The sequence below is a fragment of the Haliotis asinina genome, chromosome 3 (assembly GCF_037392515.1).
Source record: "Haliotis asinina isolate JCU_RB_2024 chromosome 3, JCU_Hal_asi_v2, whole genome shotgun sequence".
In the NCBI taxonomy this organism is placed as follows: Eukaryota; Metazoa; Mollusca; class Gastropoda; order Lepetellida; family Haliotidae; genus Haliotis; species Haliotis asinina.
In genome coordinates this window covers 34,069,357-34,089,781 of record NC_090282.1, presented here as the reverse complement: position 1 = coordinate 34,089,781, position 20,425 = coordinate 34,069,357, and the positions used below count along the sequence as shown (strand labels likewise).

At 37.4% G+C, this 20,425-nt stretch overlaps 1 protein-coding gene across 1 annotated transcript in view; it reads right to left on the bottom strand.

Annotated features, from left to right (window-relative positions):
• Positions 1 to 7,899: 7,899 nt before the first annotated feature.
• LOC137277845 (cubilin-like) overlaps positions 7,900 to 20,425 on the bottom strand; it is a 29,416-nt gene continuing 16,890 nt past the window's right edge. Inside the window, exons 12-26 of the mRNA XM_067809810.1 lie at positions 19,126 to 19,247; positions 18,627 to 18,770; positions 17,872 to 17,962; positions 17,493 to 17,623; positions 16,876 to 17,058; positions 16,226 to 16,316; positions 15,430 to 15,557; positions 13,419 to 13,568; positions 12,504 to 12,573; positions 12,010 to 12,140; positions 11,591 to 11,737; positions 10,523 to 10,613; positions 9,684 to 9,808; positions 9,063 to 9,236; positions 7,900 to 8,482 (exon numbers count right to left, since the gene is read on the bottom strand). Of these exons, the coding sequence (XP_067665911.1) occupies positions 7,959 to 8,482; positions 9,063 to 9,236; positions 9,684 to 9,808; positions 10,523 to 10,613; positions 11,591 to 11,737; positions 12,010 to 12,140; positions 12,504 to 12,573; positions 13,419 to 13,568; positions 15,430 to 15,557; positions 16,226 to 16,316; positions 16,876 to 17,058; positions 17,493 to 17,623; positions 17,872 to 17,962; positions 18,627 to 18,770; positions 19,126 to 19,247 (2,302 nt within the window). The 3' untranslated portion in view covers positions 7,900 to 7,958. The remainder of the gene's footprint in view (positions 8,483 to 9,062; positions 9,237 to 9,683; positions 9,809 to 10,522; positions 10,614 to 11,590; positions 11,738 to 12,009; positions 12,141 to 12,503; positions 12,574 to 13,418; positions 13,569 to 15,429; positions 15,558 to 16,225; positions 16,317 to 16,875; positions 17,059 to 17,492; positions 17,624 to 17,871; positions 17,963 to 18,626; positions 18,771 to 19,125; positions 19,248 to 20,425) is intronic.

Here is a 20,425-nt window from a genome sequence, read left to right as displayed (position 1 = left end):
AGAAAATACGGTTGAACGTTAACCGGTTTCAGCCTTTTGTCAAACTAATTTAAATTCAGTTTAGGGTCATATCTGATATTGCTTCCAATACATACTTACCGTGTGATCCACTGACCTTGACCATATCAGGCAGACTTATGCTTGGGAACAGCTAAAACATTCACACGCCTAAAACATTCCACTTTTATTGGTGCTCGTAAAAGTTTTTTATGACCATTTTTTTAAAACAAATTTTTTGACTTTGCCGCTTCCCGATCGTCCATTTGTCCACTATAAGAATGAATGTCTGTAAGAGCGACTGAGACTGAATCTACACCTCATTAACAAGTGCTAAACTTTCCAAGCTGTATTACTGAGAGAGAAAAAATAAAAAATGTGTTCCTCCCTAGTCAATTTTTGGATCAAAAATTTAAAAAAATAAATCTTACTTTCCTCGTCACTTTTGACAAAAATATGCCCAAAAAAATATAGTTTTTATGCAGCCTTTTTGAATTAAATTATAGCTGTAAGTGATTAAATTAGTACTTTAGTTCGGTGCCCGTTTGTGAGAACACTAATAAATACAGTAAATGCTATGATAGGAACATAATTATGAAGTTAACTGGAAACAGTGTGTCGTTTTTCGGCACATATTCATCAGTATGAATTTACAGTATGAATTTCCCAGTAAGTAAATACCGGCATTAAAACTATTAAAACTTGCATTCAGATTGATCGTAGAGAGAGTTGTCCTTATGTTGAAAGAAGCAGACATAAAATCCTTGTTTGGCGATGCTTGGATTGATTGAGGGGGAATGAGTACGCTTCACTACATGACTGATGAAACGATACAGTACCGGGCTCTACCTCACTCTCCCAGAGCCATTATCTTGTTGGTATACTATAGATGAACCTTTGTTACGTAGTGCACACACTATATTATGTTCTGTGCATATTTTTGTATCTCGTGCGCACGATACAAATTTTCCTACCCATATCGCTTCAACGCTTCAGTAAGACACTGGTACATAATGGTTAAAAAAGGTAAGTTCCATGCCTTCTGAGAAGAAAAATCAATTTACAACTCAATTTATCAGGTGAGAAGAGAAACGGTACTTCAATCTCAGAAAACAGAAAACTGCTTGTGGGCAGAACAACTGTGGACTCAAACCCATATCTCAAAGGAAAGGGCTCGTCAAAAGACTGTACCAGTCTGAACAAGACTATTAGTGACCGTCGTCGTGAATCTTCACATTCGTAACCAGTAGCAATACTAATAGCGCCATACTATTCAACATCCATCATCAAGATTATTGCACATCTGTTGTCATTTCTGTAACAGAGAGTATTTCGTCCTCATTTAGGAAAAAGAGAAAACGCATTCTTAGCAGACGTCTTAGTGCAAGATGGCATTCAGTCAGTCATTCTTTTGATGTTATGATCTTATATTTTATAAATGTTATGCACATTTTGTCTATTGAGAGAAGGAAAGAGCATTAACCGTTAGGCCAATTGTTTGTATATTCGATGTTTATCACCACTGCCTACTTAAATGAAATATACACTCACCTGACACAAAATAAACTATTTTGTCTGTCTGGCAAGTGACTACCAGTTTACCCTTTGTGCCGAAACAACACTAGTTTCTATTGACCTTTTTAATATAAAAAAGCTAACCTGTCCTAGCTCATTTTCCTGAAGAGGCGACTCGTGTTGACACCTGAGTCAGGTGTCTATCTGCTTGACCCATTCAAAGTTGTCACAACACACACCCTGACATTCCTTCCCGCATGAGTCAGGCAGGGTCTTAAGTAAGCCTTCCATATACAGGCATTCATTAATACGCTTTGTTGTGGCACAATGAATTCGAAGGGTCGGCTGGTTAATTGCATGCGTGCTGCTCAAAAAAGAGACGATGAAGCTTCACATTCCTTATTAGATTTTGTATACCTACAAAATGCTTAATTACCAACAGATGTCTAAACACAACGGCCCTATTCTTCAGTCACGTGAGCTCTTTCATGCACATCAATTGCCAGATGAACACTTGCCAGACGTGGAGGTGACTTAGCACGTTCTCGTTTGTTTGCCATTGCTACGTCTCAAGACAGGAAAACGCGCTGACCACAAAACGAGGAGGCTAAGCATTCGCACCGACAGACTTGTGTGTTGTCAGATACAATAATTATTACACATGGTATCTCATATAATATGAGTTCGACAACATTAACAGTGTTTAATTACATTGTATGATTGCGGTTACTCAAGTATTTACTATTAATCTCAGCTAGTATGATATCATGGATATATTTGCATATTATAGGTTACTGCATATTACATATTTAACTGGTGCAGGTGCTGGAGAACTTCTAATCTACTAATATGATTTCGCATTTCAAACATATTTAAAAGAAACGTGCCCGAAACGAAGTTTGTGTTATATAAAACGTAAGCAAATATGAAATACAATTGTTCATTACAGGAATAACACCAGAGGTCAAATGTCAGAACCAGTGACAAACCCATGTAATAAGACAATTACGTTGTGGATCAAGAGTGTTTATTTTTGGTTTAGTTACAAATTAAGTTACTGGACGTTCAATATTTCCCTTAAACTCAAACTATATTATTTGGGAGATAACAGATCAGGATAAGTAACATCAAATGTGCAACAATACAGTAGAAAAACCAATAATATGTAATTAATAATGTCGTTCCATTTTATGAATTATGTCCACTGTGTCGTGGTACAAGAAAGTTGACAGGAACATATGGATCGCACTCATGTCACTTTAATAAGTAGGATACGTATCAAATTTACATTTTAGTTTCAACAAAGTTCCTAAAAATTCCGGATGAAAATGAAAAAGAACATTCAAAATTTGGGCTTTTCTGTATTGAATGTATGTCGCGTCCGCCACATTTGTTTGCTTGGTGCAAGCCGCCATTGTAAGTCAATGTCTGGGTCATGACGTATTGCGCAAGGGTAGCATACTAAGAGAACAAAGGTGATTGCGCTTCCCTGAAATGACAATTCAGAAAAGGAGATGGCATGTTGCGAAAGGGTAAACAGAGTACTCTACGTGATATATCCAGTCTCATCTAAAAATGTTCTCATATTCGATACATGTTTTTAGTTATCATGCTCATTTCATACTCGAACAACACTAACACAACTACAAATCATGTCTTGACGTTATTTAAAATACATGTCTTCCAAAATGTTTCATACCTAGATGTGAGGGTATTACATTACAAATAACTTAGTTTTCAACCCATTAAAACATTCTATCCATGAATCATGTAATTTTGCATGAAAGCATTAATTCGATAATATTCCCATATATACATATGTGATATCGAGCGAGCGATGCATATGTATGTATGTATGTATGTATGTATGTATGTGTGTGTGTGTGTGTGTGTGTGTGTGTGTGTGTGTGGATGGATGGATGGATGGATGTATGTATGTATGGATGTATGGGAATATTCGCGAATTAATGTGTGTGTGTGTGTGTGTGTGTGTGTGTGTGTGTGTGTGTATGGATGGATGTATCTATGGATGTATGGGAATATTCGCGAATTAATGTGTGTGTGTGTGGCTAAAATGGTGGCCGATCTATTTAGTCGATGAATATACGACTTTGTTTATAAGCAAACACCGAGGGTACATCAACCCATACCCCAATCGTGACCCGTGAGCAACTTACATTGCCCTGTAATTCTGAATGATTGCAATAACTACTCACATAGATATATGTAATATATCCTGATGGATAATTATTTACTCAATTCATTAATCACGTAAGACGCTAAACAACCACTAATCATTATCAAGACCAGATCGGTAATACGTAGTAAGTCTGCCTCATGTGCATAGTTTGAAACCAAAAGGTCTGCGTCATGTGAAGCCACCTTTCTATGACGTTGCACTTTCATAAATACGTATGGGTTCTATACGTATACGTACATACGCACACCATAGTTCATATGTCACTTCACAATTTGATAATCATCGATTAGCAGAATTGCTAGGCAACAACATCACTTTTAACGACAAATACGATGTCTCATTTTATCTGTCAATACACTTAATATGTTATGAGAGAGGTGTATTTTGTCTAGAATGTAACACCACTGACAAGGTGATAGTTATTATAACAAAGTTTGAGTGTGGGTCGTGGTTGACATCTCACATGATATATGACAATATATCGGAATTACGTTTAGGAAGTACCTGTCCTTGGCAACCTTTTGTATTTGTTTTGATTTCCAGAAAATCGCGAAATATTTTGAGAGGATAATGATTGAGCTTAGCCTTGCTAGAGTGCTCGAGAACCATATAAAGTCAGGTTATTGACTTGTACGAGGCGACTTATCACATGAGTGGATATATACATATGTGTATGCTGCTGCTCACCGCTTCAAGACTGACTATTCAAATGCTGTCATTGTAAACAACTTCCATTCAGTATGTTTGTTCTCACTATAAATGTCAAGACTCTGGTGAGTTAATATTCTATGTTTGTAACCCAGTAATTTTAGATTTGTGACTTCACTGCAGTGTACTAGAAAACTGTATTGTCAATCATCGTAGTGTGCTCATTGTTTGTTCATGATATGAACATGACTAGACTAGACTATTCTAGACTTGTCTTGTACATTTTTGCTGGTTCAAAGGGGATTCTTAAACCTTTTGTCACTTAATACGCGTATATTGAAAACAGCAGATACTAAGAGTGAGTGAGTTTGGTTTTACGCCTCTTTTAGTAATGTTGGGGCTTTAGAAATGGGCTTTAGACATTGTACTGATGTAGGGAATCGAACCCGGGTCATCGAGGAAAAAGACTCTACGCATCATTGAATCTTTCAAAAATCATGTAGGCACATGAAGGATATTGCAATGATCCCCTATACTTACCTTTATCACGTTCCCGAATCTTTGAACAGCCTTTGCATGTGTTTATGACTGGTGCCACCGGTTGGGCAGGATCCCTAATAGTGTAGTGTTAAATGTATTATTCTTTTACGTCAGCTATTGTTTTATTATAAAGAAGCTGAGTCTAATTTTAAAATTGCCATTTAAAAAGTAATTGTGATACAATAGGACTAAACTGCATAAAGCATTAGTTTGTTACAAATAAGCCGCCTTGAAAAATCCGCATTGCTCAATTCAGCACAGTAATTCTCCATTTCCTATCTCACTTCTACTGAGACAGTAGTTAGACCAAACTTAGTTTAACAGATATTTCACACTTCACATATTAACTTACATAAACCGTAGTTATAAATGTGAAAAAAACCACTGTCCCTTCTATTTACCACAACACGTTACTTATAATAACCAGTAGGTATTAACTATACGTAAAAATACAATTCAACTATTTTCACAGAAATACTTAATGGTTACATTTTCTTTGACCATACATTTTCATTGATCTTCAGAGAATCGTTATTATCAACTGAGAGGGTTAACGCTCATATATCCCCAACTGGAATGATACACCACACCACCCAATCACACCTCACTAAGCATCACAACACAAGACCACACCACATATATATGGAACTGATTGTGACTTCTATTCAGTCAAGGGAACCGGACGTGTATGGACTATGACAATCGCGAAGGATTTTTTTACTTTCTGCCAAAGATTCGATTTCTCCACCTAACACACCACTATACCAAATGACAAACTTTAGGAAGATTTTACTTACTTTAAACGGTAGCTATTTATCAAACATATGTAATATGTGAGACGTAGCATCACTGCAATGATCTACATTGCCTACATATTAACTTGTGAATACTCTTCCACTTAAACAACAAAATTAAATATTTATCTCATTTGAAACACATAATGTTGGATTACCCGACGTACCATACCGTCCTTTTCGTATCGCTACCAAGAATATTTCAGAAATGAGAAATGCTGTGCCACATGAAGAAACAAGAAGGGAAGTATACACATTCACCATATATCTCTGAAACAATTCCTGTCTGAATCGTGTTTCAACATCTGAGTTGTCAGCCATATTGAGTGCATTTCAAAACAGCTGCAGTGGTCGGTTGAAATTAAATACTACATGCTGTTATTTCAGTGGAGTACTTGAGAATATTTAATCAGCAAGATTTAAAGCCAGTCCCTTACCCAAACAGATTACAGTGTTTGAATTAAATTCATTTCGCAAAATGGCCTAAACGCTAAATCATTTCACGAAATAATTGAATGTTTTAGTCGTTTCACGAAATCACTGATATCACAATCTGGCCGTAACATGTAGAGAGTAAGTGGCTGAAGCTTCTCATCGGTGATGCCATTAATATCATTGCAAAGAAGTAAGTATTAAGAACACATAGGGAAAGGCCATTTTATACTTCACTTCTTTACTAAATAATAGTTAACAAATAGATACAAGTATGTACAAGAGAGATCGATGACCTGATTGATGAGTAAGGTCCTATTAACAGAGTTTATACAAATAATACATGTAACATCACATCGAATAACTTATACATCTATATAAACATGAATTAAATATCTAATGATGTATCACTCCTTCAATAAAAGCTGAAATGAATATAAATTATATAACTGGATATAAAACAACTACTGTCGATTGAGGTTTCTCCGCTTAAAAAGAGTTTGATACATGAGAGTACATGAAGGATGAGGAATAGTTTCATAGATATAAAACTTATTTATTCTGCATAGGCAACGTTTCCACATAGATTCTAATATTGTTGCCAAGCACAGAATCGCTTTCTTACGCCTGGCACAGAACATTAGTACGAAAACTAACATAGTTGACATTTCGTTTTGTTACAATACAAACAATACAAGTAAATGTTTCACTCAGTGAACAACAGCTGCTCCATCAGATATGTATAATAATATTATCTTTGTGATGCATTTTCTGCGTAAAAATATAGACACGATCTCGCCAGTCGCCTCTGGCGAGCTATATAGGTTGCTTGCTGGTTAAGTGCATAATGATATCTCAGTCAGCTATGGAATTCAACATAAAAAAACATCAAAATACCACATACATAATTTCATCACAGGGAACTGATTATTAAACTAGGACAATAAACATATAACAGATATCATTTGACAGATATGCAACACTTTGGCTATTTATCAGTTATTCTTTGGTCTTCAAATTGTAGTACTGGCGTCTCCTTGTTTTCTATATATACATGAATTATTTCAGACTTCTGTGAAGTTTTTACTGGTATGAGTGGGCTATGAATGGACGCCCGCGTTCCTTTCCCACCATAAGGCGGCTTACGTTTCACTAATGCCCACGGGTATTGTTATATCCTGCTTATATACCGACCAAAGATACATAATTTAGATATAATTTCAACATTTCCTAATCAATGATCAAATCAATGGGATGAAACTCTCAGCCGACGTCTCACCATGCACGCGCAATGCAATTGCGACGCACGCATTCACCGTGCCCTGCACGTCCGCTTCCTGCACTACCTGTGTTGTGAGAAACACAAGGTTCGTACCGAGAAACAATCTCATTCTTCACCGTGATGCTCCGTAGCCTAGTGGATAAACCACTAAGCTTGTACAGCGAAGGGTTATGAGTTTGAAACGAGATATCGGCACTGCATGTTGAAAAACTGTCGATAATGTCGTGTTTTACGATCATATTCAGTGAAGACAAAGTGGCATCAGTCTTCAAACAATTAATGAATCAAAGTTCCGGAGCTGAGACACGTTATTAAGATAATGCCCGAGTCAGAGGTACATTATTTAGATAATCACCCGAGGAAGCAGAAATTGTATCACATTGTAGGAATATTACGAAAACAGTGTCCCTCGAGAACAATATGATGACATCACCGGAGGTAAATAACTTCACATTGTACATGTAGCTAAATGTCATCTTTAGATAATTCTTTTATCAAAACCCACCACAAGAGCTGTGTGTCTGTTTTATAAACACAATTTGATCAAGACTCAAATGTTAGTCTCGAAATTGTTCGCAGGGTATTGGTAGTCGTGACGAGGAGGATTTCTCTGTGTTATATCTGAATAATAATTTTTCGCTTGTTCCGCAGGGACCGTCTGAAAATTGTCATCTACAGGCCCTAGCTGAGAATAGACATTTTCCTGTTTGGACTCTTCGAGAGTATAATTCTTCTCTGGAATATGTTCTGGTTGGGAATATCCATGTGCAGGGACTTCATACCTTGACCCTCGCTGTTGCATGTGTCCACTGTAAGCGTTATTGTCGTAAGCATATCCATTAGGGCTGGTGGATGCTGGAGACATGTACACGTTTTGCATCTGTGGCTGATAAGCTACAGGAGGAATGGCTTGATCCGATCCGGGAAACCTATTCCCGTTTTTCGACCGAGGTTTCCGGACCACACAAAATATGACGACGACGACGGCAACGATTACAGCCAACAGTACGAGGCCACCAATGACTCCACCAACAATTGCTCCTATGTTGGCACTTGGAGCTCCAGTATCACCAACTGAAATAGATTAAAAATATAATAATTCAAAGCCCGGCTAAATGGTGTAGTTCAAATTGAGGTGTATGTGTGTCTCTGTGTGTGTGTGTGTGTGTGTGTGAGAGAGAGAGAGTGATTGATTGAGTGAGTGAGAGAGAGAGAGAGAGAGAGAGTGAGTGAGTGTGTGTGTGACACTATGCCGCAACAGTGTGAACCCGTAAATGGGATTGACTAGAGATTGACATAGCTTAACTCCTCGAAAACCTCGCAAATTTTCACCCAGGACAAAATGTTTTACTCTACGTTTGTTCCTGCTCAGGAATAAGGAAATTATTTTTCAATTACTGTCTGTTCAACAAGAACATATGTATCAGGAATATTAAACATTCTTGAACTTACACCCATGAATATTAATACAACTTGTTGCCATATATTCCATCTTTCTCAAATCAGGCAAATCTTCTTGTTCATAAATATGGTAAAATTGATTTAACACTTTTTATGTTTTCAAAACCGTGTCATCAGTTTCTGCAACAGACACATGAGTCATCATAGTACCTTGGCACATGTAATATTACTTCAACTCGTGGTTACAAAGTACCTTCTGCTATGGGCTTGGCATCACTCCAGTAACTCAGCCTGAAGCCACGGTCAGACTCGTCTTCGTTTGTGTGAAATACAATGGTCAAATATTGTTGAGATGTCTGTTGTTTTCCGGTTGGTCCAACACCCCGACACCATTTACCTAACTCAACGCCAGTTGCCTCCGATATTCCTGCGCAAAGATAATATAATAAGCAGGAAACTGAACAGCCACTTATGACATGCAAGTTCACATCCTCAGATGCCATGGTATATTGCACTCGTAAATCATGAATGATATTCATAGTGATGCCTTATACGGCTGCGTCAGTACAAGAAAGTGATGTTAACTTATAATATATCCTGACAAAAAGTTAGGGATAATTGTAAATTTTGAAAATTTGAATAATGATATATTCGTTCCTGGACATAGTGATAATATGTAAGTCATAAACATACAAATATACCTAACCTATTTTGACCAGTATATGTGAAGAAATGTATATCCGTATATAAGGGAGTTAGGCTGCCGATATGTTAAAACATCCGTCCACATTCGTTTCGATTATTTTTGCTGGTGTTTTTGTTGCTTACATCACCCATTTGTATAAGTTATCTGGCATTTTGCAACGACACTCACCATCATATCCTGCCAGATAGTCATCCGCGCAGCCGGCGGAGTAGAATATGCTTGCTACCTTGATCTCAAAAGAGACAATTCTGTCCGCGCTGCCACTGTCGATGAGCCACGTGCAGTGTAGGTTCCTGGTGGACATAAAACAAAAAAGGAACACCTAAATTTTACAAATACAACATCTTGTGTGTCCTTTTATCGACCTTCAGGCTGAAGATGTATGGCAACACACTCTTTACAGAGCGAGTGAAGGCGGGGGTAGACCAGTGGTTCAAACGTTCGCTCATTAAGCAGAAGATTGGGGTTCGAATACCCACATGGATGTCTGCCACCGTAGTATTGCTGGAATATTTCTAAAAGTGGTGTAAATCAAACACTAAATGTATTTATAAAATGGACACGTGGGAAAATCAAGATCTTCGCAGTTGTGAATTCGAATATATTACATTACGAATATATGGAGGATATTTGACATGTTTTCCCTTTAATCCCCAGACCTCACGAATTACAATTTTAGGACGTTGAGATTTTGGTGAAGACATTTTCTTCAACAAACAGTGACAAAAGACACGTTGTCAGATGGCATTGTTATCTCAAAAACGTTACAAAACAGATTGAATTGTTTGCTTGCAGAAAAATGTGTAATTTCATTAAAATAAATCTATAAATCCATCATATTGCGTCGTATATTTCGCTTACACGTGTATTCGACACATGCCTCTGTCCTACAACTGACATACACTTGCTTTGAGTGGGGACCTAACCACCATGAAGTCAAGAGCCATCATTCTAATTTAATTTACAATTTGCCGAAATATTTAAATAAGTATTTCAAGTATACGTACGATGCATACATATCGGGATAGGAGGGAGACTGAAGGTAAGATATTTGACTTATAGCCCTGAGATTCCCTCTGGTACATCGCTCTTCAGTCGCTGAAAACATTGAAGTCGTATTTAGTACATAAGGATGAAACATGTCGATACACACAAAAGATATGTGTGAAGGGGTTTGGTTCCAGAATTGCGTCACATCATCAACAACATAATTAAGGCAAATATACTCACTCGAAACAAAGGTGACCGGTTTCGTATACTATGTCATATTATTTCACTGAGACTGTTGATATCTTTAATATATTCTCCTAAAAGTGCAATGGCCCATCTCACTCCGTCACAGCAATGCCATAATATTGCAAGAATTAAAGGATTACGTGTTACAAAGTACCTAGAAATATGTATTTACTGAAGGAAGAGAGTTTTTATAGAAGCATCTGGCTTCTCCATCAGGTGAATGAATGGTATGAGGAAGGCAGGTTACACATGCACATGAGGCAGGTTACACATGCACATGAGGCAGGTTACACATGCACATACCACAAGAAGAGAAGCAATAAGGCGATAAAGATGCAGTCTGAACAATGGAAGCCAACTGACGAAATGCCATTCAAAGAACTCACAGGTATTTACGCATATACTTAATAATTTTCAAAACATAACCAACAATGAAAATGTATAAAAACTGTAATACCTGTCAGAGAAAAAGCCATGCTATTGCGACAGTATCAGTGAAGGTTTTTTGTAGGTGACTAGTATTGGCTTGCTGATTAGTTGACCATCGCATCTGGCATGAATGGCATTGAATATAAATACCAGTTCCACATATTCAGACAACTGGGAACAACTGTATTTTGTGGGTTAGATCGCTGATTCTTGAGTTGTGCGTATTCAGTACCCGAATATTTAAAAAATATATTTTAAGCTGTACTTTACTGATAAGATTGATTTAAAATATGACATATCTTTCTAAATCGCAGTCATTTACTTTATTTTAAGCGTCTCTGTCGCCATTTGTCAGATGTTATCGTTTTTTAAATTATATTATAGTATATTAAGACATGCGATGGACTTACATGCTCTGTATTCTATACTGAAACCATCTCCTGTTGGGGACACTCCTGTCACAAGCTTGACCATCATCTGCCCACCGTTTCCAATGTACATTTCGGCCGACTTGTATCCACAGAGTGAAGCAACTCGGGCACTTGATTCTGAGTTACCTGCATCAAAAGAAAGACATTTTCATACGTCAAGGTACTGCTATGGAGTGACGGCGGTTTGATGCATTTACTTTAATCAGTTTTCTTCCACAACATGCGACAGGTCAAAGAAGAGAAAAGAAGTTATATAGTTCTTAATCAATCAATAAAATAAATAAAATAAATAAAATAATAATAAATAAAATATCACTCTTTCAACTCGTGTCCATATCGTGTGGGGAATAAGATACAAATAAAATTATTTGACAAAATATATCATCGCACTTTCTTACCATCATATATTTCTACACGATCGGCGCCACATGTGCCGCTGCTCTGCACCCCGACGTAAAAATCTGTCAATTTCAGCCGAATGTAGGTGTTGTCTGTTGCCCTAGTAAATATCCATTTACATGCAAGGTTTCTGAAAAAAATAAATAAAGGGAATGTTTTTTTTTCACTATAAGTACATCATCCAAAACACAAACTAAGCGAGTTACTTTTCATGATGTTCTCCACTCATTACACCACAAGACAATGTATTGATGGTCTCCTCAAATAATGCCATGTAAGGTAGTGTTCAGAGTACGTTGTCAACTTCCTGGACACTCAACCGCCTGAAAAACTGTTCTTTCTAATTTAGTTTTTAGTTTTTATTCTTGAAACAACATCACGATAACCCATAAATTCTCAGATCTGCACCAGTAAAATAAGTGGTATCATGAGAATGTTCCAATGCCAGCCACGTCATCTGCGGCATTTTACGTCAAGCCTATAACACACTCACGGGCGAACTGTCTGTCTGATCTGTAAACTCGTCGGTGATGCTGTGAAGGACCCACCACACGGCAGTGGATCTGAAACATTGACACTTGTTGTATAGAATAGTTTCAGTGACTGAAGAACTAACCACTACCAGAGGATGCTATCCAGTTATTGACCAAGTCAAGACGTACTATTGCATATGTTAAACTGATGTTAAGATATTAATATGGACCGAGAATTTGCTATAATATGGCTGTACATTTCAGATTGGAAAGTTGTCAGTAAGCACTGACTGAGTGCCTGAAAACGCATTTTGTTTCAAATAACTCTTTCATGGGATGCTACCTGGCCCTGTGCATATATAGCGCCTAGGTCACTATCAGCTGAAGTTTAGCAACGTTGGTCGCGGATTGTTCTTGGATGGATGACCATGTTTGGCAGCTTCTGAGAGTTTTTAGGACTTCAGTCCTGCCCAACAACGAAGCACGTGTGATACGCGAGGCAGCATCTTATCCAGGCGAGTTTGTTTAAAACAGCCTCTGTTCATCCAGCAGAAAATGGGTATCCGGTGAAATAACTTTGGATTTAACCTTCTAACTTCTAACAGGCAGCCTGAATTATCCGGGGTTTTAATGATCAAATTATGCACTTTGAGGATATCTAGCCTGGACAAGGTACGTTATAAATATTCATGATCATTGGTTTCAGAGACATTTTTCAGTACAGCGAATTTCGACGAGTGGAACATTCATGTAACCTGGCTTATAGGCCCCCTTTTTATTTTGTAATGACATTACAAATTACAGGTTAGTCAGTAAAAGCTAGTTGAAGGATGAACAAAAATATTCTAAATACCAAGCACTACACAAACATTATTTGATTTCAAATGCCCTAATATGCAAAGCAAGTATCAACTAAATAGGTGTTCTAGGTGTACCAGTTGTTTCGAAAAACAGGAAACTAAATCCTCTTCCTGAGTAGCTTCCATCCGTCTTCATAACAATCGTAAGAAGGTTTCCTGTTGACTGAAGAGTATCAGAGCCTGTTCCACATAACTTTTCGAGAAAGTTGGAACTATCCTCTGCACCTGAAAAAATATGGTGCATATGTTTACAAGTTTAATTATTTCAGAAGAAGAAGAAGAAGAAGAAGAAGAAGAAGAAAAAAAGAGAACGGTTTATTTGTTAAAAGCTCATACGGCCCATGGTAGAATTGAAGGTGGCACAAATAGTGATTTTGGTTACAATTTTCACACCACAACGGTAACATGAGCAGAATGAACATGTTCTTAGAACTTGACAAAAGTGTCATAGAATGCATAGAACAGTTGTTTATTCTTTCAAAAAACACACATAGAAACATTTTTGTGTCACCGACATCCTGTGAATTCCAGGCAGTACCAAAGCCAAAAGAAAACAACGAATCGCTTACATACCGAGTCCATGTGGGACGTTTCCCGATTTTCAACAGATAACAAGAATTGATTGCTATGATATGGGTATCTACTTTGATGCATTCTTAATAATCAAAATCAACATTAAATACATTTGACACAATTCCCCATTTGCAACATCAGTAGATGCAAACCTTTCGATGGGCAGTTTCAATACTCTCTCTTTTTAAAACCTGATATCTCAGCAGCATACATTAGAATTAGAATTAGAATTCTTTATCTCAAAAGTATGAAATCCTTCTGGGAGTGACATAACGTACCGGCTTATAAATGACTTGATCAACCCAAGTGCCGTAATTGCTTGACCAGAAAATGTTTATATAAAGTCCTAGATGTTTATAAATATTGATAGTTTCATTCAAAGGTCGGCACGTTATGACCACTCTTCGTGTTTGAACAAGGGTTCACCCATTTGCAATTATTTTACCTTTATCTATATTAATCTTTGCCACATTTATGGGATTGCACATGTAGGATGTCAAGGCCACGCTGTTATCTAATTGTTATCAAAATCAAATGATTTGCTAATAGCAACTTCTTCAACTTCTACTCGGCGACATATATACCATCATCAAGCTTATTTTGTAAGGTCAATACAAGCCCATTAATATATACAGGAAACAGCAGCGAGCTAAGGACACAATCTTAGTGAATTCCGCAGGTGCTATCAACATATTCAGACGAGTTACTTTAGTATCATACTCATAGGTTATAGTGGCCTTGATGTTACTATACAAATTGTAAATAAACTCGGAAAAATTATCATGGATTCCAATGTGTAAAAGAACACACACTAATTTAAACCTATTCACGGGCCTTGCGAAAATCTATGAATACAATGTATGTATGTATGTATGTATGTATGTATGTATGTATGTATGTATGTATGTATGTATGTATGTATGTATGTATGTATGTATGTATGTATGTATGTATGTATGTATGTATGTATGTATGTATGTATGTATGTATGTATGTATGTATCTCTATACACACACACACGCATATATACACATATATACATCCAAATATCTCACGAAGTTCTAAAGGTATCTCACGAAGGTACTCCAATGATTTACTTACGACCGAAACAAAAACATTGCTCATTACATTCAGAAGAAAGATCCCCTGCTATTCAATTACCCGGGTCAGATCTACTACATTTCTTTTGTAGTGGGATATTAATGCCAGATGAGAGTATCTTGGTGAAGAACAGTAATACTAAGTAATGTACTATATTACGTTCAGAAATGTTGTAAAAACTCTACTGGAATACCATCATCGTCAGGGGATTTGTTACATTTAAGTTGTCAGATAGCATTTATTACATCCTAATCTGTAAAGTCACATGGCAGAATGTCATCGTCATTAATACAATAAATACATGTATTGAAAACGATGGAATAGAAATACGGAACATTCATTTGTTTTAATACCTTTGCATTCGACGAAACCTGTATACAAAATTAAAGTTTTTTTGAGGTTACTGACATACCATCGTACACGTTCAAAAAGTCTCCACCGCAGCTACCACTGGAGCCCCCGGCGAGAGAGTAGTTACCAGCCAGTCGGATTTGGGTCGTGTTCGAGGTCGCCCATATTGTCCACTTACATACCATATTGCTGAAAATATAGTGTCAAATGTATATGAATCGGCAGTGCCAGGGAGTAAGACGTCTCGATGAGCTTCCGAAACTGAATCCATTCTATATGACAAAGTAGTAACGAAAATCATACGAATGGATCAGTTAGAAGCATGATCACACCACCTCTATACTTAGTTCACCTTTATCCGTGCACATCCATTATCTACACTTATTCATTTGGCTACGAGGGTCGATGTTAGATTCTGTTTGACACATGCATATTTTCATGTAACAGCCAATAGTGATCGTAAATGTGTTTTTTCAAGACCCATAGTCAGTATTGCATAATCTGCCTGTGGTAATTATGATTAGAGGATAAGATGGCCAGTATTTATTGGAAGTGATACGTGGGCCACATGACTCTAAACTGATTTTAATCAACACTTTAGACTGACAAACCCCGGAAGCAGGTTAACATTCAAAGTTGGTAGAACTGACATGGTTACTATATGGCCAGTTCCACATTTACAGGAAAACCTCTTACAATTTACCATCGATGCAGTTAGTCATGCTAAGACGCATTCATCTTATATGTAGAACTTATGGCAATGTCATTGTCAGGTCATCTTAAGGTCAAATAGCTTGAGGAAATCACACAAACTGCATCAGTCTCTTCCACATTGGAGACTGAGACCTGCCATTTACCTGCCGTAGTTTCCTGGATAGTTTGGTGAGGAGATTGTGGTTCTACTTGATGTCGCTTTGTACATGCCGCCACACGTATATGGATATAAATCTGTAACAATGACACAAATGAAAACAGATTTGTGTGGTATTCTTTACCGCAGTCAGCTTAGCAAACATACTACAAAGAACTTGCTACAATCCACATGGACCACACGTTGACGCTATACATGACATCGTGTGATGATGGAATGATAACATGCCTTGCTGGAATAGTCATTCGAAATGGTCATGATGTGCCGACCTTGTCATCAATCAGACAAAAGGGTACAGACACGTGGGTGGATCCCATATGATGACGGATGGATGCCATGTCATGTCATAATAGATGGGTGGATGCCACGTCATGTAATGATGGACGAGATACATGTTATACGATGGTGGATGGATGGATATAATGCAATACAATGGTGATGGATGTCATGTCATAATGGATGGATGACTTGTCATGTCATGATGGATGAGATGCATGTCATGAGACAGTGGATGGATCACATGTCATGAATAATGTGACACATGATATTCATAAATATTCCAATGATAGATTCAAAACTAGATATGTATGATTGCTTAGACTTTGAGGTACAATGTATATTTGTCCAAAAACATACCAGTGAAGTTGCCTTGCTCATACATTAGCACAAAGCCAATTCTTGCATGGTCATTAGATGTCGTTGTTTTGTACACCATGGTCATGTAGTTGCTGCTGCTGACGAAAACAGGGAGGTCAAAGCCACACCAGCCCAATTCCCCCGTGTTCACAGATCTCAACTTAGAACTGGTTGAAGATGGCCCTGAAAGGACAACATACTGTGTGGAGGAATGTGGCACCACTGGATGGTGTTTCGGTTATATCACTGCATGTCGCGTTAATGGGGGAACACACGAACATATGGTAACATTTTGCTGAACATGAATCCAGAACATTAAATTCACAAAATTAACATCACAAAAATATATGGTGTGAACAGAACAAAAGTGTAGGTTTATAGGCGACGTTTCAGTATTATCTATGGTGATTGTAATTTTACCGCTTAGGTTGTTTCATACAATATCATGTTATGGAACGTGTTATGGAACGTGAACGTGACAAAAAGCTGCCGCTGCATTTGAACTGAGATGGCCAGTGAACAGTTTTGTCATCATTACCCAAGTCAGGAACAGAAGCGGCATATGCTGGGATTTTAAGTCTTTAAACACCTGTTTTGTGAAGCCTGGGTTATCTTACCGTCATAAAGCATGACCCTTTCACCGATACAGGCGCCAGTGAGAGTGTAGTAACGAAGGTACGATTCAGTTACTCGCAGTCGTATTCGTAGTTCAGGATCGGCAGTGAAGATGTACGTGAAGGTGATGCCTCTTTAAAATTCAAGGGAAAGGATAAACATCACAATTACAGTTGGGTGACTGTATGATGCAGTATAGGGCCACTAGGTAGCCTACGTTTTAAAACTTTTGTTGGCTCAATGTAGTACTGCCTATTTCTGATATTCTCAACCATGATATCGTCCGATTATTGAAAGTCAACCCACTCACGCATAAATGGACTAAATGGACATAATTATCCAGAAGAATATGAGAGATCATTATGCACATTATGCACATACCGAGGGAATCGTTTTTCAAATCCGGGTGAAGTCAGGTAGAGCGGAGTGCTTCGTGTGGGCATTGTCATTTTCTGGATCCTACTAGGTGTTCCTGTTATTGAGAAAAGGTGGCAATGTAATAGTTGCTCCTGTTGTCAGGCCAGTATATGGATTATTACAGGACATTATATACGAACATGAAGCACATTTGCCATTTTGTAACACTCAACAATACATCATCCCGATAGGAAATTGGAGTCCCGTTTTGCGTCGTTTCTCGGGTACTCTTCCATGTTAATGTCTTTCAAACACAGTTCAAATTTATTCCATTTACTTGTGAAAAAAGACGATTACACCATGGTACCTGACATAAATAGTTATATTTCTACAGATACTCAGTATCACACACTAATCAGTTAAATAAACACATGCAATATCAGCTCTCGTTGTAATGTTAATAAAAGGTAGTGAATGAACACTGCTTCAAAATAACCTTTAACCAAGTAGTTTTGATATATCTACATATGTACAAATGTAGTAGTCGAAATGCACTTAATAGCTACAGTAAATGGATCGAGGGATATCTTTTGTCGATGGATATCTCCAAATATTACATCACAGCACAAAACTGTAAATTAGGTTTGAACTGGATGGCAACCAACGCTGGTCGCCAATGTTTGTTGTCTCTGATAGTGAACGAACAAACGCACGGCACTTTCGTAGTAGGATACAGGTATCATTGGTATCCAAAAAGCATTTCTGTAGGTGATACCTACCTCTGACTGCAGAGTACTTGAGGGAGAAACCTATTCCGTTGTTGGAGTTATCTATTATGTAGGTGACAGTTGCCTGGTTTCTCTGACTGTTCACAACTTCTCCAGTCCTTTCCCCACACCATAACTCATTTAGTGTCGAAGAACCTGAGACAAGCGGTAAATTGGGTCTTATAGACAAATGCCATTGTACATTTGAAAAAAAGAAAATAAAGAATTATGTATTTAACCCCTGCATTAGTTTTGCAATTAATTGTCAGATACGATTGCAATTTGAAAGTGATTTAAACAACATCACATTAGTTCCGTGCCGCTGCTACGTGACTAGATTATCTATCATGGCGGGTATTAGCTCTGTACTGTAGGTTATGACAGAAGAACGCAGATTATTACTAAAAAAATGTATTCTATATTATAGACTTTCTGTAATAAGAGTGTATATCATTTTTTTCTGCGAGTCACATGGTTATATGTGTATCACCTTTATCACAATATTGCATACCGTCTGATATTGTCAAGCTGTCAAATATGCAGCGTTTGCTCAGTTCAATATCAAGATCGTTCAGAGTCATTCTGATGTAGTAACCACTTGGAGCTGTGATAGTGTAGGTGCAGTTTTGCGACCTGAAAAGAACAGGGAGGTTTGTGGCAAGGAAAACCATGGTGGAATATTTATGTTTTGTGTCATTATTGCCTGAAGCACAAGTGAAAAATCAAATTTGGAAAAATTGAAGATTAGGTATTTATCAGTATCTTAACATTGAAACCACCCGTTAGATTGAAACCACCCGTTAGATTGAAACCACCCGTTAGATTGAAACCACCTGATCGACTCATTTAACGTATCATAATAGACCGATCCAGTCTGTCAATCAAAACTGGCGCATGCATTAGTTTCGGCCAATGAACAGGCCGGTCGCGCTTTGTGGATTTGCCAGACGTATTTTCGGGGTCAAGCGATGCCTCTAAAGCGACGTGCTTCGAATTATGCCTTTCACACTCACTGTTTTTAGTTGACTATTCATGTAACTCGAATGAATATTGAAACACATACTTAACCAAAATTTCATACAATATTTCATAGAAATCATCAGCTTTTAAAGAGGTTACCAATATTTGAGGACCAAACCAAAGTAGTGTTTGTTAAGGTGTTGGTTTTGGACAATTTGTTCAATGTTTGTTGATGGTTATTTTGAAAATGAGCTTCATATTAAACTGCACATCGGTTTGCAGTAGGTATTTGCTTCTGGGTACGGCCAGGAACATTCATGGAAACATACTGTTTACAAGCTCAGTCACCTTTTCCTCATTCCCAAATAAGAACAAATAAGTCCAGGCTGTGATTGATTTGTTTGTTTGTGATAAATGTGTACAGACAAACAAGGTACACGAAGTAGTAGAGGGGAAATAATTTTCTTGTTTTGTTCATTAAAAGGTAGAAAAACATGTATTCACATTAGTGAGTTAACTAAATTTGGAAAAAGGAGAAATAAATAAGGGCGCCATGCGCAGTGTTGACAATGCATTTATAGTTACAGAAACGATCTACAACTTGAACATGCACGTAGTTGTATTCACGGTTTTAATAACATTAGAGAATTAGAGAGAAAAAAGACCAGGCAACATAATTAAGTTATCCTTCCTCTGCAAATATCTTAGACGGACGTGAATTGCCAGATGGATATTTTTCATTTCACTCATTTTCACTCATCAATTACGATCTGTCAACAAAATTTTAAAACTAAAATACGTATAGCTTTCTTATTTAAATACCACTCACAAACGACGGATACCAAAGTACT